The sequence below is a fragment of the Equus asinus genome, chromosome 1 (assembly GCF_041296235.1).
Source record: "Equus asinus isolate D_3611 breed Donkey chromosome 1, EquAss-T2T_v2, whole genome shotgun sequence".
NCBI classification, from domain to species: Eukaryota; Metazoa; Chordata; class Mammalia; order Perissodactyla; family Equidae; genus Equus; species Equus asinus.
The window spans coordinates 140,891,641-140,912,796 of record NC_091790.1 but is presented as its reverse complement, the minus strand read 5'-3'; the positions used below and the strand labels follow the sequence as shown (position 1 = coordinate 140,912,796).

Genomic DNA, 21,156 nt, shown 5'->3' with positions numbered 1-21,156 from the left:
TCATTCTTTTGCACATGGCTGTCCAGTTTTCCCAGCACCATTTATTGAAAAGACTCTCCTTTCTCCATTGTATGCTCTTGGCTCCCTTGTCGAATATTAGCTGTCCATAAATGTGCGGGTTTATCTCTGGGCTCTCGATTCTGTTCCATTGATCTGTGTGTCTGTTTTTGTGCCAGTACCATGCTGTTTTGGTTACTATGGCTTTGTAGTATATTTTGAAATCAGGTAGTGTGATACCTCCAGCTTTGTTCTTTTTTCTCAGGATTCCTTTGGCTATTCGCAGTCTTTTGTTGTTCCATGTAAATTTTAGGATTCTTTGTTCTATTTCTATGAAAAACGTTGTTGGAACTTTAATAGGGATTACATTGAATCTATAGATTGCTTTAGGAAGTATGGACATTTTAACTATGCTAATTCTTCCAATCCAAGAGCACAGAATATCTTTCCATTTCTTTGTATCTTCGATTTCTTTCAACAATGTTTCATAGTTTTCAGTGTACAGATCTTTCACCTCTTTTGTTAAGTTTATTCCTAGGTATTTTATTCTTTTTGTTGCAATTGTAAATGGGATTGAGTTATTAATTTCTCTTTCTGCTACTTTGTTGTTAGTGTATAGAAACGCAACCGATTTTTGTATGTTGATTTTGTATCCTGCGACTTTACTGTATTCATTTATTATTTCTAAAAGTTTTTTAGTGGATTATTTAGGGTTTTCTAGATACAAAATCATGTCGTCTGCAAAGAGTGACAGTTTCACTTCTTCTTTTCCAATGTGGATCCCTTTTATTTCTTTTTCTTGCCTGGTTGCTCTGGGTAGGACTTCCAATATTATGTTAAATAAGAGTGGGGACAGTGGGCATCCTTGTCTGGTTCTTGTTCTTAGAGGGATAGCTTTCAGTTTTTCTCCATTGAGAATGATATTTGCTGAGGGTTTGTCATATATGGCCTTTATTATGTTGAGGTATTTTCCTGCTACACCCATTTTATTGACAGTTTTTTATCATAAATGGATGCTGTATCTTGTCAAATGCTTTCTCTGCATCTATTGAGACGATCATGTGATTTTTATTCTTCATTTTGTTAATGTGGTGTATCACGTTGATAGATTTGCGGATGTTGAACCATCCCTGCATCCCTGGAATGAAAGCCACTTGATAATGATGTATGATCTTTTTAATGTATTGTTGTATTCGATTTGCTAGTATTTTGTTGAGGATTTTTGCATCGATGTTCATCAGTGATATTGGCCTGTAATTTTCTTTTTTTGTGTTGTCCTTGTCTGGTTTTGGTATCAGGATAATGTTGGCTTTGTAGAATGAGTTAGGAAGCCTCCCCTCCTTTTCAATTTTTGGGAAGAGTTTGAGAAGGATAGGTATTAAGTCTTCTTTGAATGTTTGGTAGAATTCACCAGGGAAGCCATCTGGTCCTGGACTTTCATTTTTTGGGGAGGTTTTTGATTGCTATTTCTGTCTCCTTACTGGTGACTGGTCTATTCACTTTCTCTACTTCTTCTTGATCCAGTTTTGGAAGGTTGTGTGTTTCTAAGAATTTATCCATTTCTTCTAGATTATCCAATTTGTTGGCATATAGCTTTTCATAGTATTCTCTTATTGTCTTTTGTATTTCTGAAGTGTCCATTGTAATTTCTCCTCTTTCATTTCTGATTTTATTTATTTGAGCCTTCTCTCTTTTTTTCTTGGTGAGTCTAGCTAAGGGTTTGTCGATTTTGTTTATCTTTTCAAAGAACCAGCTCTTGGTTTCATTGATTTTTTTCTATTGTTTTTTTAGTCTCTATTTCGTTTATTTGTGCTCTGATTTTTATTATTTCCTTCCTTCTGCTGATTTTGGGCTTTGTTTGTTCTTCTTTTTCCAGTACCTTTAGATGCACTGTTAGATTGTTTATTTGGGATTTTTCTTGTTTGTTGAGGTAGGCCTGAATTGCTATAAACTTCCCTCTTAGAACTGCTTTTGTTGTATCCCACAGATTTTGGCATGCCATATTTTCATTTGTCACCAGGAATTTTTTGATTTCTCCTTTGATTTCTTCATTGACCCAATTCTTGTTCAGTAGCATTTTGTTTAATCTCCACATTTTTGTGGCTTTCTCGTTTTCTTCCTGTAGTTGATTTCTAGTTTCATACCTTTGTGGTCAGAAAAGATGCATGGTATTATTTTGATCTGAAGTTTATTGAGACTTGTTTTGTGGCCTAATATGTGATCATCCCTGGAGAATGTTCCATGTGCATTTGAAAAGAATGTCTATTCTTTGGTTTTTGGATGGAATGTTCTCTATATATCTACTAAGTCCATATGGTCGAATGTGTTGTTTAAGGCCAGTGTTTCCTTATTGATCTTCTGTTTGGATGATCTATCCATTGGTGTAAGTGGAGTGTTAAAGTCCCCTACTATTATTGTGTTACTGTCTATTTCTCCTCTTATGTCTTTTATATATAAATATATAACAATTATATATAACTATATAATTGCTTTATATATAAATATATAACAATTATATATAACTATATAATTGCTTTATATATTTAGGTGCTCCTGTGTTGGCTGCATAGATATTTACAAGTGTTATATTTTCTTGTTGGATTGTCCCCTTTATCGTTATGTAGTGCCCTTCTTTGTCTCTTGTTATAGTTTTTGTTTTAAAGTCTATTTTGTCTGATATAAGTATTGCTACCCTCGCTTTCTTTTTTTTGCCATTTGCATGGAATGTCTTTTTAACATCCTTTCACTTTCAGTTTGTGAGTGTCTTTAGGTTTGAAGTGTGTCTCTTGTATACAGCATATATATGGGTCTTTTTTGTTTTTTCTCCCATTGGCCACCCTATGCTTTTTGATTGGAGCATTTAGTCTGTTGACATTTAAAGTAGCTATTGATGAATACGTATTTATTGCCATTTTGTTACTTTTTTTCCTGGGTGTTTTTGTAGTTCTTCTCTGTTCCTTTCTTTTTCTCTTGCTTTCTTCCCTTGTGGTTTGATGACTTTCTTTAGTAATATGTTTGATTTCTTTTGTCTTACTTATTTGCTTGCTTATTATAGTTTTCTGATTTGTGATTGCCATGAGGATCCTATATAACATTCTATGTATATAGCAGTATATTGAGTTGATAGACTCTTTAGCTTGACCACTTTCTAAAAGCTCTACTTTTTCACTCCCCTCCTCCCACATTTTATGTTTTTGAAATCATATCTAATCTCTTGTTTTGCGTGTGTCTATCCATTACCATCTTATCATTGAAATAGGTAATTTTAGTACTTTTGTCTTTTAGCCTTCATGTTATCTTCACAGGTGGTTGATCTGTTACCTTTACTATATTTTTACCTTTACCAGTGATTTTATTGCCTGGTTTTTTTGGATAATTTTTTTATCCCTATTTGTGGTCGTTGCTTTCCCACTTTAAAAGTCCTTTTAGTATTTCTTGTAGAACTGGTTTCTTGTGATAAACTCCTCTAATTTTTGCTTGTCTGGGAAGCTCTTTACCTCTCCTTCCATTCTGAATGACAACCTTGATGGATATAATATTTTTGACTGTAGGTTTTTTCCTTTTAGAACTTTAAATATGTCATGCCATTCTCTTCTTGCCTGTAGGGTTTCAGCTGAGAAGACCACGGGTAGCCTTGTGGGCTTTCCTTTGTACGTCACTTGTTGCCTTTCTCTTGCTGCTTTTAGGATTCTCTCTTTATCTTTAATTTTGGACATTTTAATTATAATGTTTCTTGGTGTGGGCCTCTTTTGGCTTATCTTCTTTCGAGCTCTCTGTGCTTCTTGTTCTTGGATGTCTGTTTCCTCCCTTAGGTTAGGAAAATTTTCAGCTATTATTTCTTCAAATAGATTTTCTTCCCCTTTGTCTCTCTTTTCTCTTTTGGGACAAATGTTAGTGAGCTTAATATTATCCCAGAGTTCCCTTACACTGTTCTCATTCTGTCTAATTCTTTCTTCTGTTCAGCTTGGGTGATTTCCTCTAGTCTTTCATCTAGCTCGCTGCTCCCTTCTTGTGTATCATCTACTCTGCTATTGAGTCCCTCTACTGAATTTTTCATTTCCAGTATTGTATTCTTAATTTTTGATTGGTTCTTTTTTATATTTTCCAGTTCTTTGTTGATGAGCTCACTGTGTTCATCCAGTCTTCTCTCAATATCTGTGAGCATCCTTATGAGTTTTTGTTTGAACTCTTTGTCAGGTAGGTTGCTTATTTCTGTTTCATTTAGTCCTTTTTCTGGGGTTTTGTCCTGTTCCCTTGTTTGAAATGTATTCCTTTGTCTCCTCATTATGCCTATTTCTCTGCCATATCTATATATTAGGTGAGTCAGCTATGTCTCCTGATCTTGGAGAAGTGACCTTATATAAGAGATGCCTTTTGAGGCCCAGCTGTGTGCTTCCCCCTCGTCACCAGTCCAAATGATCCAGGAGTGACCACTTTGTGGGCTACCTGTGTCTTTCTGCTGTGGCAGGGTTGCTCTTAATGCAGGTACCTAGAGAGTCTAGTCTTTCCTTCCCTGGCCAGCTATTCGTAAATCTGGTTTGGGGAGCCTCAGCACCATTGGCTACAGGTCTAACAGTTTTCCTATTAATTAATTTCTTCTTGCAGTTTTCTTATTAATTGGGTAGGTACCCAGTGTAGCTGGTTTCTAGGCTCAGGGGCTTACAGTTGCTATAGGCCTCAGGCCTACAAGGCTGTTGTTGTCAGTTCTCTTAGGAGGGCAGCTGAGTGGGGATGGTTCTAGGCACAGAAGCACTCAATTGTTTCAGGCTTTGGAAGGTGGGGCTGATGCTTTTTATGGCTATTTGTGAAGCACAGGTCTTCTGCAGATGATAAGCCTCACACCCCCACAGAACCACACACACTACCAATACAGTCCTGGTCTGTGCACACTTCCCAGTCCCCTGGAGTGTAGCCTGATGCCCCACTGCAGAGGCCCCCACTTCTCCACCAATGCCCCCCACAGTTTACCTGGTCCCCACAGAGGCCCTACCTGACAAGGTGGACACACTCACCTGCCTGTAGAGGATCAAGGCACCCAGTCAATGCAGGCTGACAAGTAGCCTGAGGGCTTGCTGTTGGGTGGGGCTGGTCCCAAGAGAGGCTGCCTGACCTGGCTGAACTAGATTAAATCTGCTCTCTCGTGGGTATGGCAGACCCCTGGGCTTACAGGCCAGGGGAAGAATTTCAATGTCATCTACTGGGGTCTGTGTCAGCACACCTGGACTAGGTCACATCCATGGCCACCACCAATGTCTCAGTCTCCAGCGAGGACCCTCCTCTCGAAAGATTCACCCAGAGCCTACCAGGTGAGTCTCTTTTCACCAAAGGACTGTCAGCCTTCTCTCTGGTGATTTTAGGTTGCTGAGAAGGGTGAGTTTGCGTGTGGGCCCTTTAAGACCCAGGTCTTTTCTGCTTTCATCCGATAACTTTTCTGGGGGGTGTCCCCTCTGCAGATAATAGCCTTCGAAGCCAGATAGTAAGATTCTTGTCTCAGTCGTGCTGAGTCTGAAGGCTGCTTATAGCAGTATGGCCCCGCTCCGGACCTCACTCCTCCAGGGAGGGCTGCGTACCTTAGGGTGACTCCCGCCTGGCCAGCTGAGAAACTCCACTACTCCTGAAGGTGGCTTTTTTTCTCTCCAGAAGGAATTTCTGCCTCTTTTGCCTTAGTCAGGACTGCCCCTTGTTGTGGGGGTTCTGTTTATCCCATTTTCAGTTTTCTATACAGGGTAATTTTTCCAAAAATAGTTGTAACCTGGTTGTGTTCATGGGAGGAGATGAGTTCAGAGTCTGCCTACACTGCCATCTTGACGAGACCTGTTGATATAGATATTTAAATGTAAATAATGCTGCACAAAAAGGGATCTCTCTTACATACTTATTGAATATTTGCAGAATAGTAGTTATTAGTTTGGTTCTGGAATGAGAGAGAGCAGACTTGAATCTTGCTTCCACCATCTCACAGTTGTGTAATCAGGGGCAAGTTGCTTAACCTCTTCTGGAAAGTGGGGCTGCCTGCTTTCGGAGGGCTATTGTGAAGGTTAAGTGAGATAAAGCATGAAGAGCATGTAGCACAGTGACTGCCACATGACAAGCAATCAAATTCTGAATCAGGATCATCCAGTTCTGAATTAGAACTTGAGTCCATTACATTTTCCCTCCTGTGATGTTTATTTAGACTGGGGATTGATGCAAAGTGAAACACTAAGAAGCATGTTCGAGGGCATATCTTAGTGACAGGTTCAGCATACTTTTTATGCTAAAAAATATGCAAATAAAGTATATTAGCTGGCAAAACAAGCTAGCTGCCTGTTTTGTAAATAAAGTGTTATCAGACCATAGACACACCTTTCCTTTAGGTATTGTCTATGGCTGCCTCACATTACAAAACAGTATACGTTAATTATGAAAGAGACCTTTTCATAGCCCTTACGCATAAAATATTTACTATCCAGCTGTTTGAGGAAAAGTTTGCTTACCCTGATGTAGTCTAAATACAATTGGTATTAAAATAGTCATACTTATCCGTGTTGTTCAACAGTCGTCAGTTCTCAGTTGATAAGTTACCTGGCATATCAATAGCACTTGACTGATCCTTACCTTCTTGAAAGAATCTCTTGGTCTCTCTGACTGCACCTTCTCAGTGTCTACTGCTGGTGCTTCTTCATCTCTCTGACCTTTAATACTTGGAGTGTCCAAAAGGCTCAGTCCTTGAACCTTCTATCTTCTCGATCTGCTTGGTAAATTCACTGAGTCATGGCTTTAAATACCATCTGTATACTGAGGGCTCCCAAATTTACATCTCCAGCTAACACCTCTCCTGCCTACTTGATATCTCCTTTTGGATGTCTATTTTAGCATCTCCGACTTTACATGTCCAAAATTGAGCTCCTGATGTTACATGCCCTCCAATATTGCTTCTCTCTCAAGCTTCTCCTTCTCTGTAAGTGACAAGTCTATTCTTCCAAAAACCTTGGAGACAGCTTGGAGTTCTCTCAATTTGTAGTAAATCCTGTTTGCTCTACCTTCAAAATATATCCAGGATCTGAGCTCCCCACTGCCTCATTCCAGCACTTCAATCCATGCCCCCATCATCTCTCATATGGATCTCCTTTCAGTCTCTTCTCAGTACAGTCAGATTGGGGCTTTCAAAACCAAGTCAGATCTTTCACTCCTCTGCTCAAAACCCTCTGGTGGTTTCTCATCTCACTCAGAGAAAAGCCAAAGTTCTTACTATGGCCTAAAGGCCCTGTCGATCCTTCTGCCTGACCCACTGCTGTACTTCTCCGACTCCATCTTTCTACCACTCTCCCTCATGCTCAGAAGCTCCAGCAACATTGTCTCCTTGTTTCTGGAATGTGCCAGGCATCATCATTGCACTGGAGGTTCACTCTGCCTGGAATGCTTTTCCTCCGGGTTTCCACCTGGCTCACTCCCTCTCATCATGAGGTCATCCCAGTCCACCTTATCTAAAATTTCAGTTGTCTCCCCCCTTCTCTGATTTATTTTTCCCCTTAGCACTTATCAGTATTCAACATACTATTTATTTTAGCCATTCGTCTTGTTTATTATCTTCTGTTTCCTCTACTAAAATGTAGTCTCTACGAGGACAGAGATTTTGGCTGTTTTGGTCACTGTTGTTTCCCCAGTGTTAGGACCAGTTTCTGGCACATAACGGACACTCTAAATATCTGTTGAAAGTAACAAAAAAGGGATAAATGATATTGTTCTTCTTACGGATCTCATTCACATTATTTGCCTAATTTATTTCATGGGAGGAGAAGGTGAGATTCTTTAATTTTGTTGCATTCACCTTAGATCATTTCTTAATTTTCAAAATGCATTTTAATAAGAATTGGGGGGTAAAGGTACTTAGAACGTTTTAAAACACTTTTCTCCAGTTTTTCTTTCTCAAATTCTAATTTTCTTGCACCCTATAAATTTTATACTTTTTAATGTTTCTGTTATGGATCCTAACAGTAAGTGTTTGTGTCATTATAATAACCATTCAGGAATTTTTGGTTCTTATGAAAAAAAATAATAAATATAAGCTGGTGCAAATACTCACCAATCTAGATTAAATAGCAAAAACATCATTTACTATTTTGGCAAATTTGAACTATAAACTGTTTAAAAGGAGTGGAGTTTTCTAGCTTTCCGTGTTAAACTGTTTTATGGTGGAAAGATAGATTTTAGTCCAGTATAATTCAAGGCTAACAAAGTATGAAAGAATGAGGTTGAGTTTTATTGTTATACTTCTGAATTATTTTCTATACAGGGGGATTTGGGACCTGTGGGACCCCAAGGACCAATGGGCATCCCTGGAATCGGGAGTCAAGGGGAACAGGTAATCAAGGCTTTCTCTCTGTCTCTTTGGTACAGAACATTCTGGCCCAATCCTGATGTTCGTTGAAGGCCGTCCTGCAAACACTTATGAGCATATTTGTTAGTCAAATTGCAATGGAATACACATCCAACGTGAATGTAGGGAAGGATAAGATGGTTTCATGAGACTTTATTTTTTAGAATTTCCAAAGACTTGAAAAATAAATTGTGTGTTTCTTGGTGCTGTGAATTTTAACATTAAAGCTAATTAACAGGAGAAGAGTTTTGAAGTAATATTTTATATTTTTAGTTTCCCTTGGGAGCAATAGTTTATTTACCGGTTGGTTTGTGTGTTTTTCCCCCTTGAAGCTTTGTAAATGACTATATCTCACTTTCTTCCAATGCCAGTAGAGTAGTATTTCCCACCTCTAGCCACGTACCAATCTAAAAAAGTATTACACTTAAAACAAGGACCAGAATCAGAGGTACACTTAATTTAAGGGGCACCATTCCTGAATAGGAATAAACCACAGATAGAGTTTATACGTGACACTTAACCCCTGTTGGTCAGAAGAAAGGAAAGATCTCTGAGGATGTCTCTATATTCATGGCTGGAACTGCTTCCAAAGTCTTCTGACCACAAATTTTGGAAACAACAGGACATTTTGTTAGATCTAAATAATACAAGTGTAATATAAGAGTACCATCTACGTACATAATCTCACTTAATCAAAATGACCAAAAAATCCAAGTTCATGCTGAATGTCCTCCTGTGTGGAAAGTGGCAAATCAGTTTAAAATTTATGATTCATGTTTGAATTATTCTGTTGCCTAGAGAATGATAATGCTTCTTTTATCTAGGGTAGTAGGAGAAGAAAAGGGTAAAAAAAAAAAAAAAGAGATAATTCCAGATCTCATTGTTGACATTAACTTTGAATTTATTTCTAACCATCTTCTAGCAAACAACAGCCAAGCAACAGCCAAGCTGGACATTATCCCTTTTCCCATTTCCTTCCCTTGGTAGAGGTCCTAGTGTAATACATGAGGAGGATTAAGGTGCAGGAGAAGCTGAGATAAATCTGTATATAAATATTTAGATAACAGTTAAGAGCTGAGTATTTTGACTACACAAAGAGCATGGTTTGACTCTGCCACCAGGCATTCTCAAACTTTGTAGTTTATTTGCTGGTTTCAGCAGGGTTTACATTCTGATCTCAGAGGTGGCTGGACGTTGCTGTCACATCCTGGGTCTTGTGGTGTTCCTGGTGCTGAGTCACCACCATGGGGCTGGAAATAGGTTCAAAGAAAGCCAAGTCTTTCCAGATGGCCCGTGAATTCTGGCCCTCCCACCTGCAGCTTCCTGTAATGCTGGTTCTTGGTGGAGCTTGTTGTTCTTCAGTTTTAAAAAAAGCCTCTTTGACTTCTTTTGTTTTCTCACCCTGTTCTCTTTTTTCCAAAGAGAAAAAACCTTTTAAGGTAGACATGTCTATATGGAGCTGACCCCTACTGGATAAGATATGGAATGGAATGTATTATTTGTAAACTGCTCTGAAGAAGGAAAGAATTTGTTTACCTTTTAAGATAAATGATTTAAATTGTACATAAATTTCACCTCTATGCAGTTATTCATTTTTCTTCTTATCTTTAATTTAACGTTTACCCATTGAATTACTGTTATTATTAGATCTTCCTATTTCTCTTATAGAAATGTTTTCCCTCTCATATCTGTATGAGGGAACTTCTATTTCCAGCAACATGTTTATAATATCCCTCAGGTGGCCTGCAGATTTTCATGAAATATTTGGAAGTTGATCACTTCCAATCTTTTATAAAATAAAGTGGAATATAAGTAACCACATGTACACACGTACACACACTTACGCACGTATCTCTTTGAATTTTTTGGTTCCTTGTCCTGTTTCATGCTACTTGCAGATTACTGTGAAAGTCAGGAAGGATTCCTTCTAATAACGGGTCAATATTTATGTTGAACCTTAGCTTCCTTAAATGGTTTAGACTGCTTCATCTTCATCAACCGGGAAAAGGGCAAAAATATTTGTCATTTAAAAATGAACAAGCAGTTGTATCATCTAAGTAGAGAAAAGGGGATAACATTTGCAACAAAATAATCATTACCTGTGACCATTATTTTCACAGTCATGGCTTGTGAAGTGTAAGCAAAATAAAATCTTAGTTTTTTTCTCTCATCATCCCTTTACAATTTTTTATTAGGGGAAGTTTTTTCTTTTTCCTCCCACAGACAGAAGTTACCAGCAGGCTATAGAGTTTTCTTATCACTTTTAGGTAGTAGAAAGCTGCTATAAGGTCACTCTAAGTTGCTAATTACAGTTTTAATTGTATAATAAAAACTGTCTTATTCTAGTCAATATACTAATCTTCCTTTCAATCTTTATTCATCTGGTATGAGCTGCAGGGAGAACCGGTGTCTATGGGAGGGAATGTGCTTCTCATTCCTCCCGGACCATGTCAAGGATGGGAGGAGAAGAGGGGCCTCGGAGATCCTTTCTTGGCTGATCTATTGTCAGATGGCTTTGGGTCCTCTGAGCATGGCAGGTGTTTGATGCTGACACTCTTCCTCATGGGGCTCCTTGCACTGGCCCCTGTGTTTGCCCCTCCTAGGACACGGATGAAGGATGCTCTTCCTCTGGCTGTTTCTTCCTGTTGGCCTCTGCTTTCCTGGGGGTTTACTCTATGCCAACTTTCTCTGTTGGAGTTCTATCACTCTTCCAGGTCCTCTTGGACAGGATTCAGAATGGTGCCAGGCCAAGTCTGTCTCACACGTAGGGTACATCTGGTCCACAGGAAAAACTGACATGTTCTTCGCACTGACAAACTCTGGAATCACAGGCTGGTCCCACCCCAGCCCCTCTTGGCTATCACAATCCATTTTAGCTTTCTCAGGCGTGAGTCAGACACAGGTCCCTTGTGTCTCCAAAACAAAAATCAAGGTCTCCAAGTGGTTTCACTGAAGTTCCTTTTCTAGAATAGGGTAAACAGAGAAGCAACTTAAACCCCTCCCTTTTTCTCCAAAGAAAATTCTTTATAAGACTACTTTCTCCAAAGAAGAGCTTTATAATTGCTGGCTTGCTTCCCTTTTTATACCCACAATGTGAGTGAGAGTCCAGTGCCTGAACATTCTTCAATCTGGTGTCTGCAGGCTATCATTCTTGCAGCCTAGGTCAAACCTTCATTTTAGTATTCTGATATGTATCAATTGGTACAGCTAGGATATCGCTTTGCTTGTGTGTGACTGAGACATGAAATTGGTTAACAAGATGGAATTTTATTTCTCTTATTTAAAACTCCAAACTGGTGTGATGACTCTGCCTCTCAGGGTCATCAGGGATTTAGGCTTTTTCATTTCATTAGTCTGCCATTCTGAGAGTGCTTTCCTCATCCACGTGATCCAAGACAGCCACTAAGTCTTCACTTCAGCCCCTGAGGAAGGGGTGTTGGGAAGGACGAGACATACCTCTTCCTTTAGCATGAACTGGAAATTATACACATCACTTCCATTCACATTCCATTGGCCAGAATCCAGTCCACATGGCAACACTTGGCTACAACAGGGACGGGAAATGTGGTCTTTATTCTAGGCAGCCACGTGGGCCAGCTAAAATTTCTCTTACTATGGAAGAAAGGGAGATGCAAATTATAGTTCAACTAGAAGCCTCTGCCACCCCATTCAACAAATATTAACTGAGGAAGAGTAACCTATTATGGGATGTGAACTAAACTCACTTTAGAGGATTTGAAACTACTCTTATCCATATTTCTTCTTAATTTCAGTAATAATATTTTTTTAAATTTTATTTTAAAGGGAATCCAAGGTCCTATTGGTCCACCTGGTCCTCAAGGGCCCCCAGGACAAGGTTCACCTGGTTCCAAGGTAACTTTCTAAATGAGAGCAGAGTTTAATATATCTGTAGTCTAATTGCTGTTTTCTGGTCAGTGGCCAGTGCATTTAGAAGACAGCAGATGAAATGAACTTAAAAATCAGATATCTCTACTTAATGCAAAATGTTACTGATATTCCTAATGGTTTAGAAAATGTAATATGTATTCTTTATGCTCTTTGAATTTTTTATGTACACAACCTTAATTTATTGTTTTCTTTCTTTCTTTTACTATGTGACTCTATTCTGGCAATTCAAGCAGTACAGTACTATCAGTAGAGGCTACCTGTGGGTTGGCAAATTTTCATTCTCACCAATGCTCCCACAGAAGGTCCAACTATTGAAGCATTTAGTTAAAGATATGGAGTCAGAAATAACCTAACAAATAAAAATTTTCTATGAACTTAGGATTCAAATTATCTCCTAAATTAGAACTACCATCTATCCCTTGGGGAGAGGCATGACACATTATTTAACCAGCTATCATTAATGTTGCTTCAAACAGTTGCTAATCATTGTTAAATAAATACTTCTCTGAGAGTACTCACCTTCAAGAACACTCTTTAGAGATTCCCATGTGAGAAGCGTCTCAGTAGAATACAGTTACTGCCCTTGAGATTGTTGATTTGGGGCCCATCACTGAAAGCCCAGGTTGTTCTCTCTGGTTAGGATATTGCTCTTGATCAGCAGTCACTTTGGCTTTTCATGTGTCAGTACTAGTTGTTCTGGAATATAGCTGCCTGTCTTTCCCAGGTGGTCTCCTCCTGGGCTCCTTAAAATCAATTTTGAGCATGCTATATAGCCTGTATTTTAAGCCAGACCATTATACATTCCAAATTTGATAAAAACCTATCAACCTGAAGGTATTTTAGGCAAATATATATATTTTCCTGAAATATATATATATTTATATTTGAATATTTTATGTATATACATACACACATATATATATAAATTGAGCACATGAAACTCAGTTTTATCTTATTTTGCTGATATAAGACAGCTCTTCGGAGATCAAAGGCAGGAATGTATTTTGTTTATTTTGCTCCTAAACTCAAATATTCTTCAAATGCTCTTTCCTTACTAGGGAGAAGTAGGCCAGACAGGACCTCCAGGTCCTAGAGGACCAGTGGGAATTGGAGTCCAAGGTCCAAAGGTGAGTTGACTATGCTGCTCAGAATCATTTAGACGATTTATGTAATATTATGTAAAGTTTCATTTATATCCAATGCAAAGCAGATCATGCATGTGTCATCTGTCATTTTACTCGACTAGAGTATTTACTCAGAAAAGTGTCTGATGCTCAGTATAACTCTTACCATTTAAGAAGAACCAAAATCTTAGTTTATCGTAATGCCTGCTGTTTGTTTGTTTGGTTTTTATGCATTTATTTATCAGCATCAAAGGCTCTTTTTTTGGCAGAGTCATTCTTTAAGAACATTATTTCCTACTGTATTATAAAACACCGTATGTATGTATATGTATATATATGTATAATAAAGCACCAGCATAGTAGAATTTCAGTGAAGGTTACTTCCCTTCTTTTGTTTTGTGGCTGGCTCCTGTTCATCCTTCAGATTTTAGCTTAAAAGCTACTTTCTCGGAAATTCATCCCCTGAATCTAAAGTATGTCCCCCCAACTCCTGTTACCCAGTTGCTTTATACCTCAGCACGGCACACTGTTTGTTTCCCTTGCTTTTACCACTTACTCAACTTGCATGTTTTTTAAATTACTTTTCATCTTACTCTATCCTCTAGAAATCCACTGCCCAATATTGGAGCCACTAGCCACATGTGATTATTGAACACTTGAAGTGTGGCTAGTATGAACTGAGATGTGCTACAAATGTAATATACACACCAGATTACAAAGCTTGGCACACACTAAAGAATGTAAACTCGATCATTAATACACATGTACATTGATTACATATTGAAATATTTCATATGTCTTAGAGTAAATAAAATATTTTGGTAGAATTATTTTTACCTGTTTTTTTAAACTCTTTAAATGTGGCTGCTAGAAAATTTATAATGACATACACAGCTACCTTTATATTTCTTTTGGACAGTGCTTCTCTATTGGGGCGGGGACCTTGTTTTCTTGTTTATTATTGAATCCCCAGTTTGGGGGACATGATAGGTACCCAATAAATGCTGTTGAATAAATGAATGAATCCTTATTTCACCATTCACAAGTTATATAACTCATCCTGAAGGCATAAAGGATCTGGCAAGCCATGCTGAGCATTAAACTCCATCATTGTTCTACTGTCATTGTCATCTTCCCCGTACATATTTGGTTATTAGAAGAATAGGTAAGATGTGTGTCTAAGAAGATTATATACATTACACATACATAAACATAATTACAGGGGATGCAAAATGTGCTAAGATAGTGCTAGATAATAGCTGCCACTTGGATAGTTTTGATGTGCCACACAATGTGCTAAGTATGACACATATGTATCTATATGTGCCGTGTATATATATATATGCATATATATTATGTCACATATATGCCAATCTCAGAGAGGCAATATAGAGTAGTAAGGTTCGACAGTTCAACTGCCTAAGTTCAAATCCCAGTTTTGTCACTAACTAAATGTGTAATCTTAAGCTTCTCTCACTGTAAAAAATGAAATATTTTAAATATACTAGTGTAGAGACTAATACAAAGAACACCCATATATTCCACAACTCAGGTTTATCAAATGTTAACATTTGCCATATTCATTCTAGACATTTTTTTTAAGAAGAAGCATTACAGACGTAGCTGGAGGCCTCTGCTGGTGTTCTCCAATCTCATGGCCCCGCCTTCCCTCCCCAGACATAATCATTATCATGAATTTGGTGTTTATCATTCTTTCAAAGGTTTTATCATTTTCCCACATATTTTTTTTTTTTTTAAAGATTTTATTTTTTCCTTTTTCTCCCCAAAGCCCCCCGGTACATAGTTGTGTATTCTTCGTTGTGGGTTCTTCTAGTTGTGGCATGTGGGACGCTGCCTCAGCATGGTCTGATGAGCAGTGCCATGTCCGTGCCCAGGATTCGAACTAACGAAACACTGGGCCGCTTGCTGCGGAGTGCGCGAACTTAACCACTCGGCCACGGGGCCAGCCCATTCCCACATATGTTTTTATCCATAAACTATATATATTTTTTTGTGTTCTCGAACTTTACATAGTGGATCATACTGCAATATATTTATACTTAGCCTTACGTTTTATTAGTTTTATATGCTTCTAATTTATTCATGGTACTCTATTGTATGGAAATAGCTCAATCAAAATTTATCCATTTTCCTGTTGATGGACATTTAAATTGCTTCCCACTTTTCACCTTTGCCGACAATGCTGCCATTAAGATTCTGAGTTTCCTTCTGTGTTAGTCAGAGTAGAAGTTCCTCTCACTAGTAGATGATAGGCAGCTATAAGTGGAATGGAAGATCACAGGAGATGCAAGTTTTCAGTTTTGATATTGTGAAAATCCTGTCCAAAATGGACAGGGGGTAAAGTGGTTGTGTCAGTTTACCTTCCTTCCAGCAATGGGTGACAATGCTCCTTTCTCTACATTCTTGCCAATAAGAAGTATGTAAAAATGTATCTCATTGTTTTATTTTTTCCTCTCTGATAACTGAACAGTTTTTTTGTGCTTGATGGACCTTCAGCTTTTCTCTTTGGTAAATTTCTGTAGATATTCATTTTGTTAAGGTTGAGTGTTCCTTTCTTATTAATGAATAATTTCTTATATATCTGGATATCAACCGTTTGTTATTTGGGTTGCAAATATCTTTTCCCAGACTGTGACTTGTCCTTTTCACTTTACTTAGAGTACCTTCCAGTATAGAGAAATTTTAAATTTTGATATATTTCTATCCCTTTATGTCTTGGGTTTTTTTGAATATTATTTAAAAACATTTCCTGACTCTGAAGTCATAAAAATATTTTTACGTATTTTCTTCTGAAAATTTTGGTGTTTTGCTTTTTTTATTCGTGTCTTTGATCCACTTGGAATTTATTTTTCTGTATGGGACAATGTAAGGATCTCTTTTTTTCCCTATATGGATAACCAGATGTCCTAGCATCAGTTATTGAATAGTCCATCTTTGCCACACTGATTTGTAATACCACCTATGACATATGGCAAGTTCTCTATTTGTGAGGCTCCGTGCCCGAGCTCTCCATTCTACCCCGTGCATCTATTTATATCTCACTGCTATTACTTCTCTGTCTTCATTATGACAGGTGTATAAATTTTATCATTGGTAGGGAAAATACTCTCATCTTCTTCTTTCTTGGTTATTCTTGATTCCAACGTATGCATTTGAGGATTGGCTTGTCAAATTTAACAAAATATCCCATTGGGGTATCCTGCTGGGATTGCATTGACTCTTCAGATTAAATATTGAGTCTTTCAAATCACAGGGTAAAATTCTCTAATTTTCCAGGAAAATATTTGTCATTTTCTCGTTAAAGATCTTCCCCTTTTTTAGTTTAAAAGGTACCTTGGAGAAACTTTTGTAACTGTGAATTGTTTCTTTCTCTACATCATCTGATTAGCTATTAAAGGTCTGTAGGAAAAGTATTGCTTTGTTATTTTGTTTTGTTTTGGTACATTGACTTTATTCTCCAGCCACCTTAGGAAATCTCATATTATTTTGAATTGTTTGCAAAGTCTTGTGCTTTTTTACTCCCTGTGTACATAATCGTATTGTCTGAAAATAAAAACAGTTTTTCATATCTCCTTTTAGTTCTTCTTTTTCTTATTCATTTTTTATCATTTTTACGCTGCTAGGCTCTCCAGAGCAATGTTTAAAAGAAGTGACTTCAAAGGAAGTGCTTCTAAAATTTCACTTTTAAGTGTGACGTTGCTGTAGGTTCTTGATAGATACCTTCTATTAGGTTAAGGTAATTCCTTTCCGTTTCGATTGTACCAAAAGTTGCTTATTAATCATAAACGAGCGTTGGATTTTATCAGATTGTGCACCTACTAAGATAATGCATTGTTTTTCCCTTTTAACCTGTTAGTATGGTGTATTTAATTTCCAGAGTTTTTAGACGTTGAACCATTTTGGCATTCTTGAGATAAATCCAACTAATCATGATGTATAATTTTTTATGATAATAATTCAATGACTAATCTTTATTTAGGATTTCTGCATCCATTTAAAATAATTCTATTTGTTCTATTTATTGCATGATTGATGTACAATAAAAGCACATGGTTAAAGTATAAAATCTGATAAGTTTGACATATGTATATATCCTTGAAACTCTCACCATAACCATGATAATAAAAGGATACATCACTCCCGAAAGTCATATCTTCCTTTGTAATACCATCCTTCCATCCCTCCCTAACTTCTCCTATCTCTACTGATCCATAGATCTGCTTTCCAGTTATCTGGTAGCCATCGATCTGCTTTCTGTCATTATAAATTAGCTTGCATTTCACTCAGCAAAATTATTTTGAGATCCATGTTTAACATGTATGAATAGGTTGTTCTTTTTTGCTAAACAGTATTCCATTGTATGGATATACCATACTTTGTTTATCCGTTCACCTGTTGATGGACATTTTGGTTGTTTCCAGCTTTGGATATTATAGATAAAGCCATTATTAACATTTATATACATGTCTTTATATGAACATATGTTTTTATTTTTCTTGGGTAAATACCTAGGAGTGAAGTAGCTGGGTCATATGGTAGGTATCTGTTTAACTTTTAAAAAAACTGCCAAATCGGTTTCCAAAAAAAGTCTTTGTCTATATTTTCACTGGGTGTGGAATTTTAGGTTGATGACTTTTCCTTTTTCTTTTAGTACTTTCTAAACATTGTTCCACCCTCTTCTCACTTGCATTGTTTCTGATGAGAAATCTGTTGTCATCTATACATTTGTCTCTATCTACCATGTCTCTTTTCTCTGGTTACTTTTGAGACTCTCCCTATATCACTGGTCTTGGGCCAAGTGATATTAATGTGCCCTAGTTTAGTTTTCTTCATATTTCTTGTGCTTGGGGTTCATTGATATTCTTGAATCTATGGGTCATTGATTTCATCAGTTTTGGAATATATTAGGCCAGTATTTCTCGAAATATTTCCCACCCTCTGCCTTCAGCCAGGGAACTCCAATTTTACTTAAATTTGGATGCTTGAAGTTATCTCATAGTTCACTGATGCTCTGCTCATTCTTTTTCAGTCTCTTTTCTAACTTTGCTTCATTTTGGATAGTTTTTATTGTTATATCTTTCAGTTCACTAATCCTTTCTTCTGTGAGATCGAATTTTAAAAATTCTATCCAGCATATTTTTTGTCTCATTCTTTGCAATTTTCAATGCTAGAAGTTCAATTTGTGTCTTTCTATATCTTTCATATTTTTATTTAATATGTGGCAACTTTCCTCTAGTTTCTTGAATATATGGAATGCAGTATAATAACTGCTTTAAGGTTCTTATCTACTAATTCTATTGCCTGCATCATTTTCTGTGTTAGATTTTCTAGCTTTTTTGAATGCTTGATAATTTTTTATTGGATGCCAAACATTGTGAATTTTTCCTTTTTTGGTGCTGGATATTTTTGTATTCCCATAAATATTTTTGAGCTTTGTTCTTGGATACTGTTAAATTACTCAAAAACAGGTTGAGCCTTTTGGTTTTGCTTTTAAATTTTATTAGATAGGATAAGAGCAGCATTTCGTCTAGGGTTAGTTTTTCCCCACTACTGAGGCAAGACCCTTATTAGAATTCTAATCTGTGCCCTAAGAATTTTGAGGTTTATCCTTTAAGTTGGTTTTTTTCCTAGCCTCGGGTAGTTTCTTCACACTGTGCTGTACAGTATTCATCTGAATGCTCAAGGGGGATGCTCAACAGATCTTCATAGTTCTCTGTGTAACTCTTTCATCTCTAGTAATCTATTCTGTGAATTTTTGATGCTTTGGCTTACTTAGACTCCTACCTTTGTCTCTTGAAGTTAGGGAGACTTCTGAACTTTCTTTGGGTTCTCTCTCCCTGCACCAAAGCCTGGAGACTTTCCCCAGGCAGTAAACAGAGGAAGTTACAGCATTCATCTAATTCGTTTCCCCTTTCTCAGGGATTATTGTCCTTCATTATTTGGTGTCTAACGTCTTGAGAGACATTGTTTCACATATTTTGTCTGGTTTTTTTAGTTGTCAGGCAAGAAATTAAATCTAGTGCCTCCAATTTTATTGGAAACTTATGTTACATCTATTTTCATAGGGAGCTAGTTCTATAATTTAGTTTACTTGTTATTGTGTGATTTTTAATCAAGGTTTTATTAACCTCATAAAACAAATTGGGTAGACTTTCCTCTTTTTCCTATTTTTCAGAACAATTTATATCTGTGCCTCAAAGGTTTAAAAATTTGGGAAGATTTGACTGTAAAACCAACTAAGACTGTGATCTGGGAGGGAACGGAAGTTAGAGACTTGCAATTACTGATTCCATTTACTTAACTGAATAAATAAATTGGTTTACTTAGCTTGTCCATTCCTTCTTATGTAATTTATGTAATTTATATTTTTCTTGAAGATTATCTATTTATTAATGTTTTCCAATATATCTGTTTCAAACTGTCACAAAAATTTTCTATGATTTTTAAAAATCTTTAGTATGTATAAAGTCATATTTCCTTTTAATTCCTAATACTGTTTATTTGTGCCTTTTCTTTTTTTAATATTACTCATTCTTGCTAGAGGTTTGTTTATTTTATTAGTTTTTTTAAAGTATTACCTTTTAATTTTGTTACTCCTCTTCCTTTTTATTTTCAAGTTTATTATTTTCTGCTCTTGTCTTTATCATATCCTTCTACTCATTTTTAGGTTTACTGTGCTTTTTATTTTCACTAATTTTTTCAGTTGAGTTTAGTTGAAATGACTTTCAATGATATTTAATATTTTTTGCTCTTAATAAGTGCAGTAAGGACACTTTTATATTCTCCGAATGTAGCATGTATTTTCTCTGAACATTTTAAAGGACTTATTCTTAATCACAAATCAACTGGAAAGCAAGTATAATTATTGAATATTAGAGTTGGAAGTGATGCTGGGCCTAGAGTTTTTCATTTCACCTTTATATTAGTTTCTTAGGCTTGCTGTAACAAAGTGCCACTAACTGTGTGGCTTAACACAACAGAAATTTATTGTCTCATAGTTCTAGAGGCTAGAAGTCAAAAATCAAGGTGTCTGCCGGGCCATGCTTCCTCCAAAACCTGTAGGGAAGAATTCTTTCTTCCCTCTTCTTGGCTTCTGGTGGAGGCCATCGATCCTTGGCATTTCTGGCTCACAGCTGCATCACTCCAATCTTTGCCTCTGTCATCACATGGTGTTCTCCCTCTGTGTCTGTTGTCACATGGTGTTTTCCTCCTCTTATAAGGACAACAGTCATTTTGGATTAGGGCCCACCCTAGTGATCTCATCTTAACTTGGTTACATCTGCAAAGACCCTATTTCCAAGTGAGGTCCCATTCAGAGGTACCAAAGGTCATGACTTCATCATATCTTTTTTGGGGTCACAAGTCAACATATAACAAACAACATAATTCAAAACTGAGAACAAGAGAGGTTAAATAACTTTCCAAGGTCAAATAGTTTAATGACTGTTAATCTCTATTCAGATTTCTCCACTCAGAGGCTTTACTCAGACATTATAAGATATATCCAATTGCAAGTGCCTCAAAATGGAGGTGCATGATAAATATGAACTTCTGGGAAATAAAATCTTTGCTCATCCACCAGGGGGAGCCAGGCTCAATAGGGCTTCCAGGACACCCAGGAGTACCAGGAGAAGATGGGGCTGCAGGGAAGAAGGTAACACTACGTTTCTCATATTACTGGATTAAAAACTATTGAACCACACTGATATCTTGGTCCTGCAGGAGCTCAAATTAAACCATCCAGGG

General features: G+C 37.0%; 1 protein-coding gene across 2 annotated transcripts in view; it reads left to right on the top strand.

The window, feature by feature from the left end:
- Positions 1 to 21,156, top strand: part of COL28A1 (collagen type XXVIII alpha 1 chain) — a 173,063-nt gene that overhangs the window by 61,159 nt on the left and 90,748 nt on the right. For both annotated transcript variants that reach the window (XM_014854385.3, XM_014854386.3), the window contains 4 exons: positions 8,273 to 8,341; positions 12,161 to 12,229; positions 13,324 to 13,392; positions 20,993 to 21,064. In XM_014854385.3, coding sequence (XP_014709871.2) covers positions 8,273 to 8,341; positions 12,161 to 12,229; positions 13,324 to 13,392; positions 20,993 to 21,064 — 279 coding nt within the window. The remainder of the gene's footprint in view (positions 1 to 8,272; positions 8,342 to 12,160; positions 12,230 to 13,323; positions 13,393 to 20,992; positions 21,065 to 21,156) is intronic.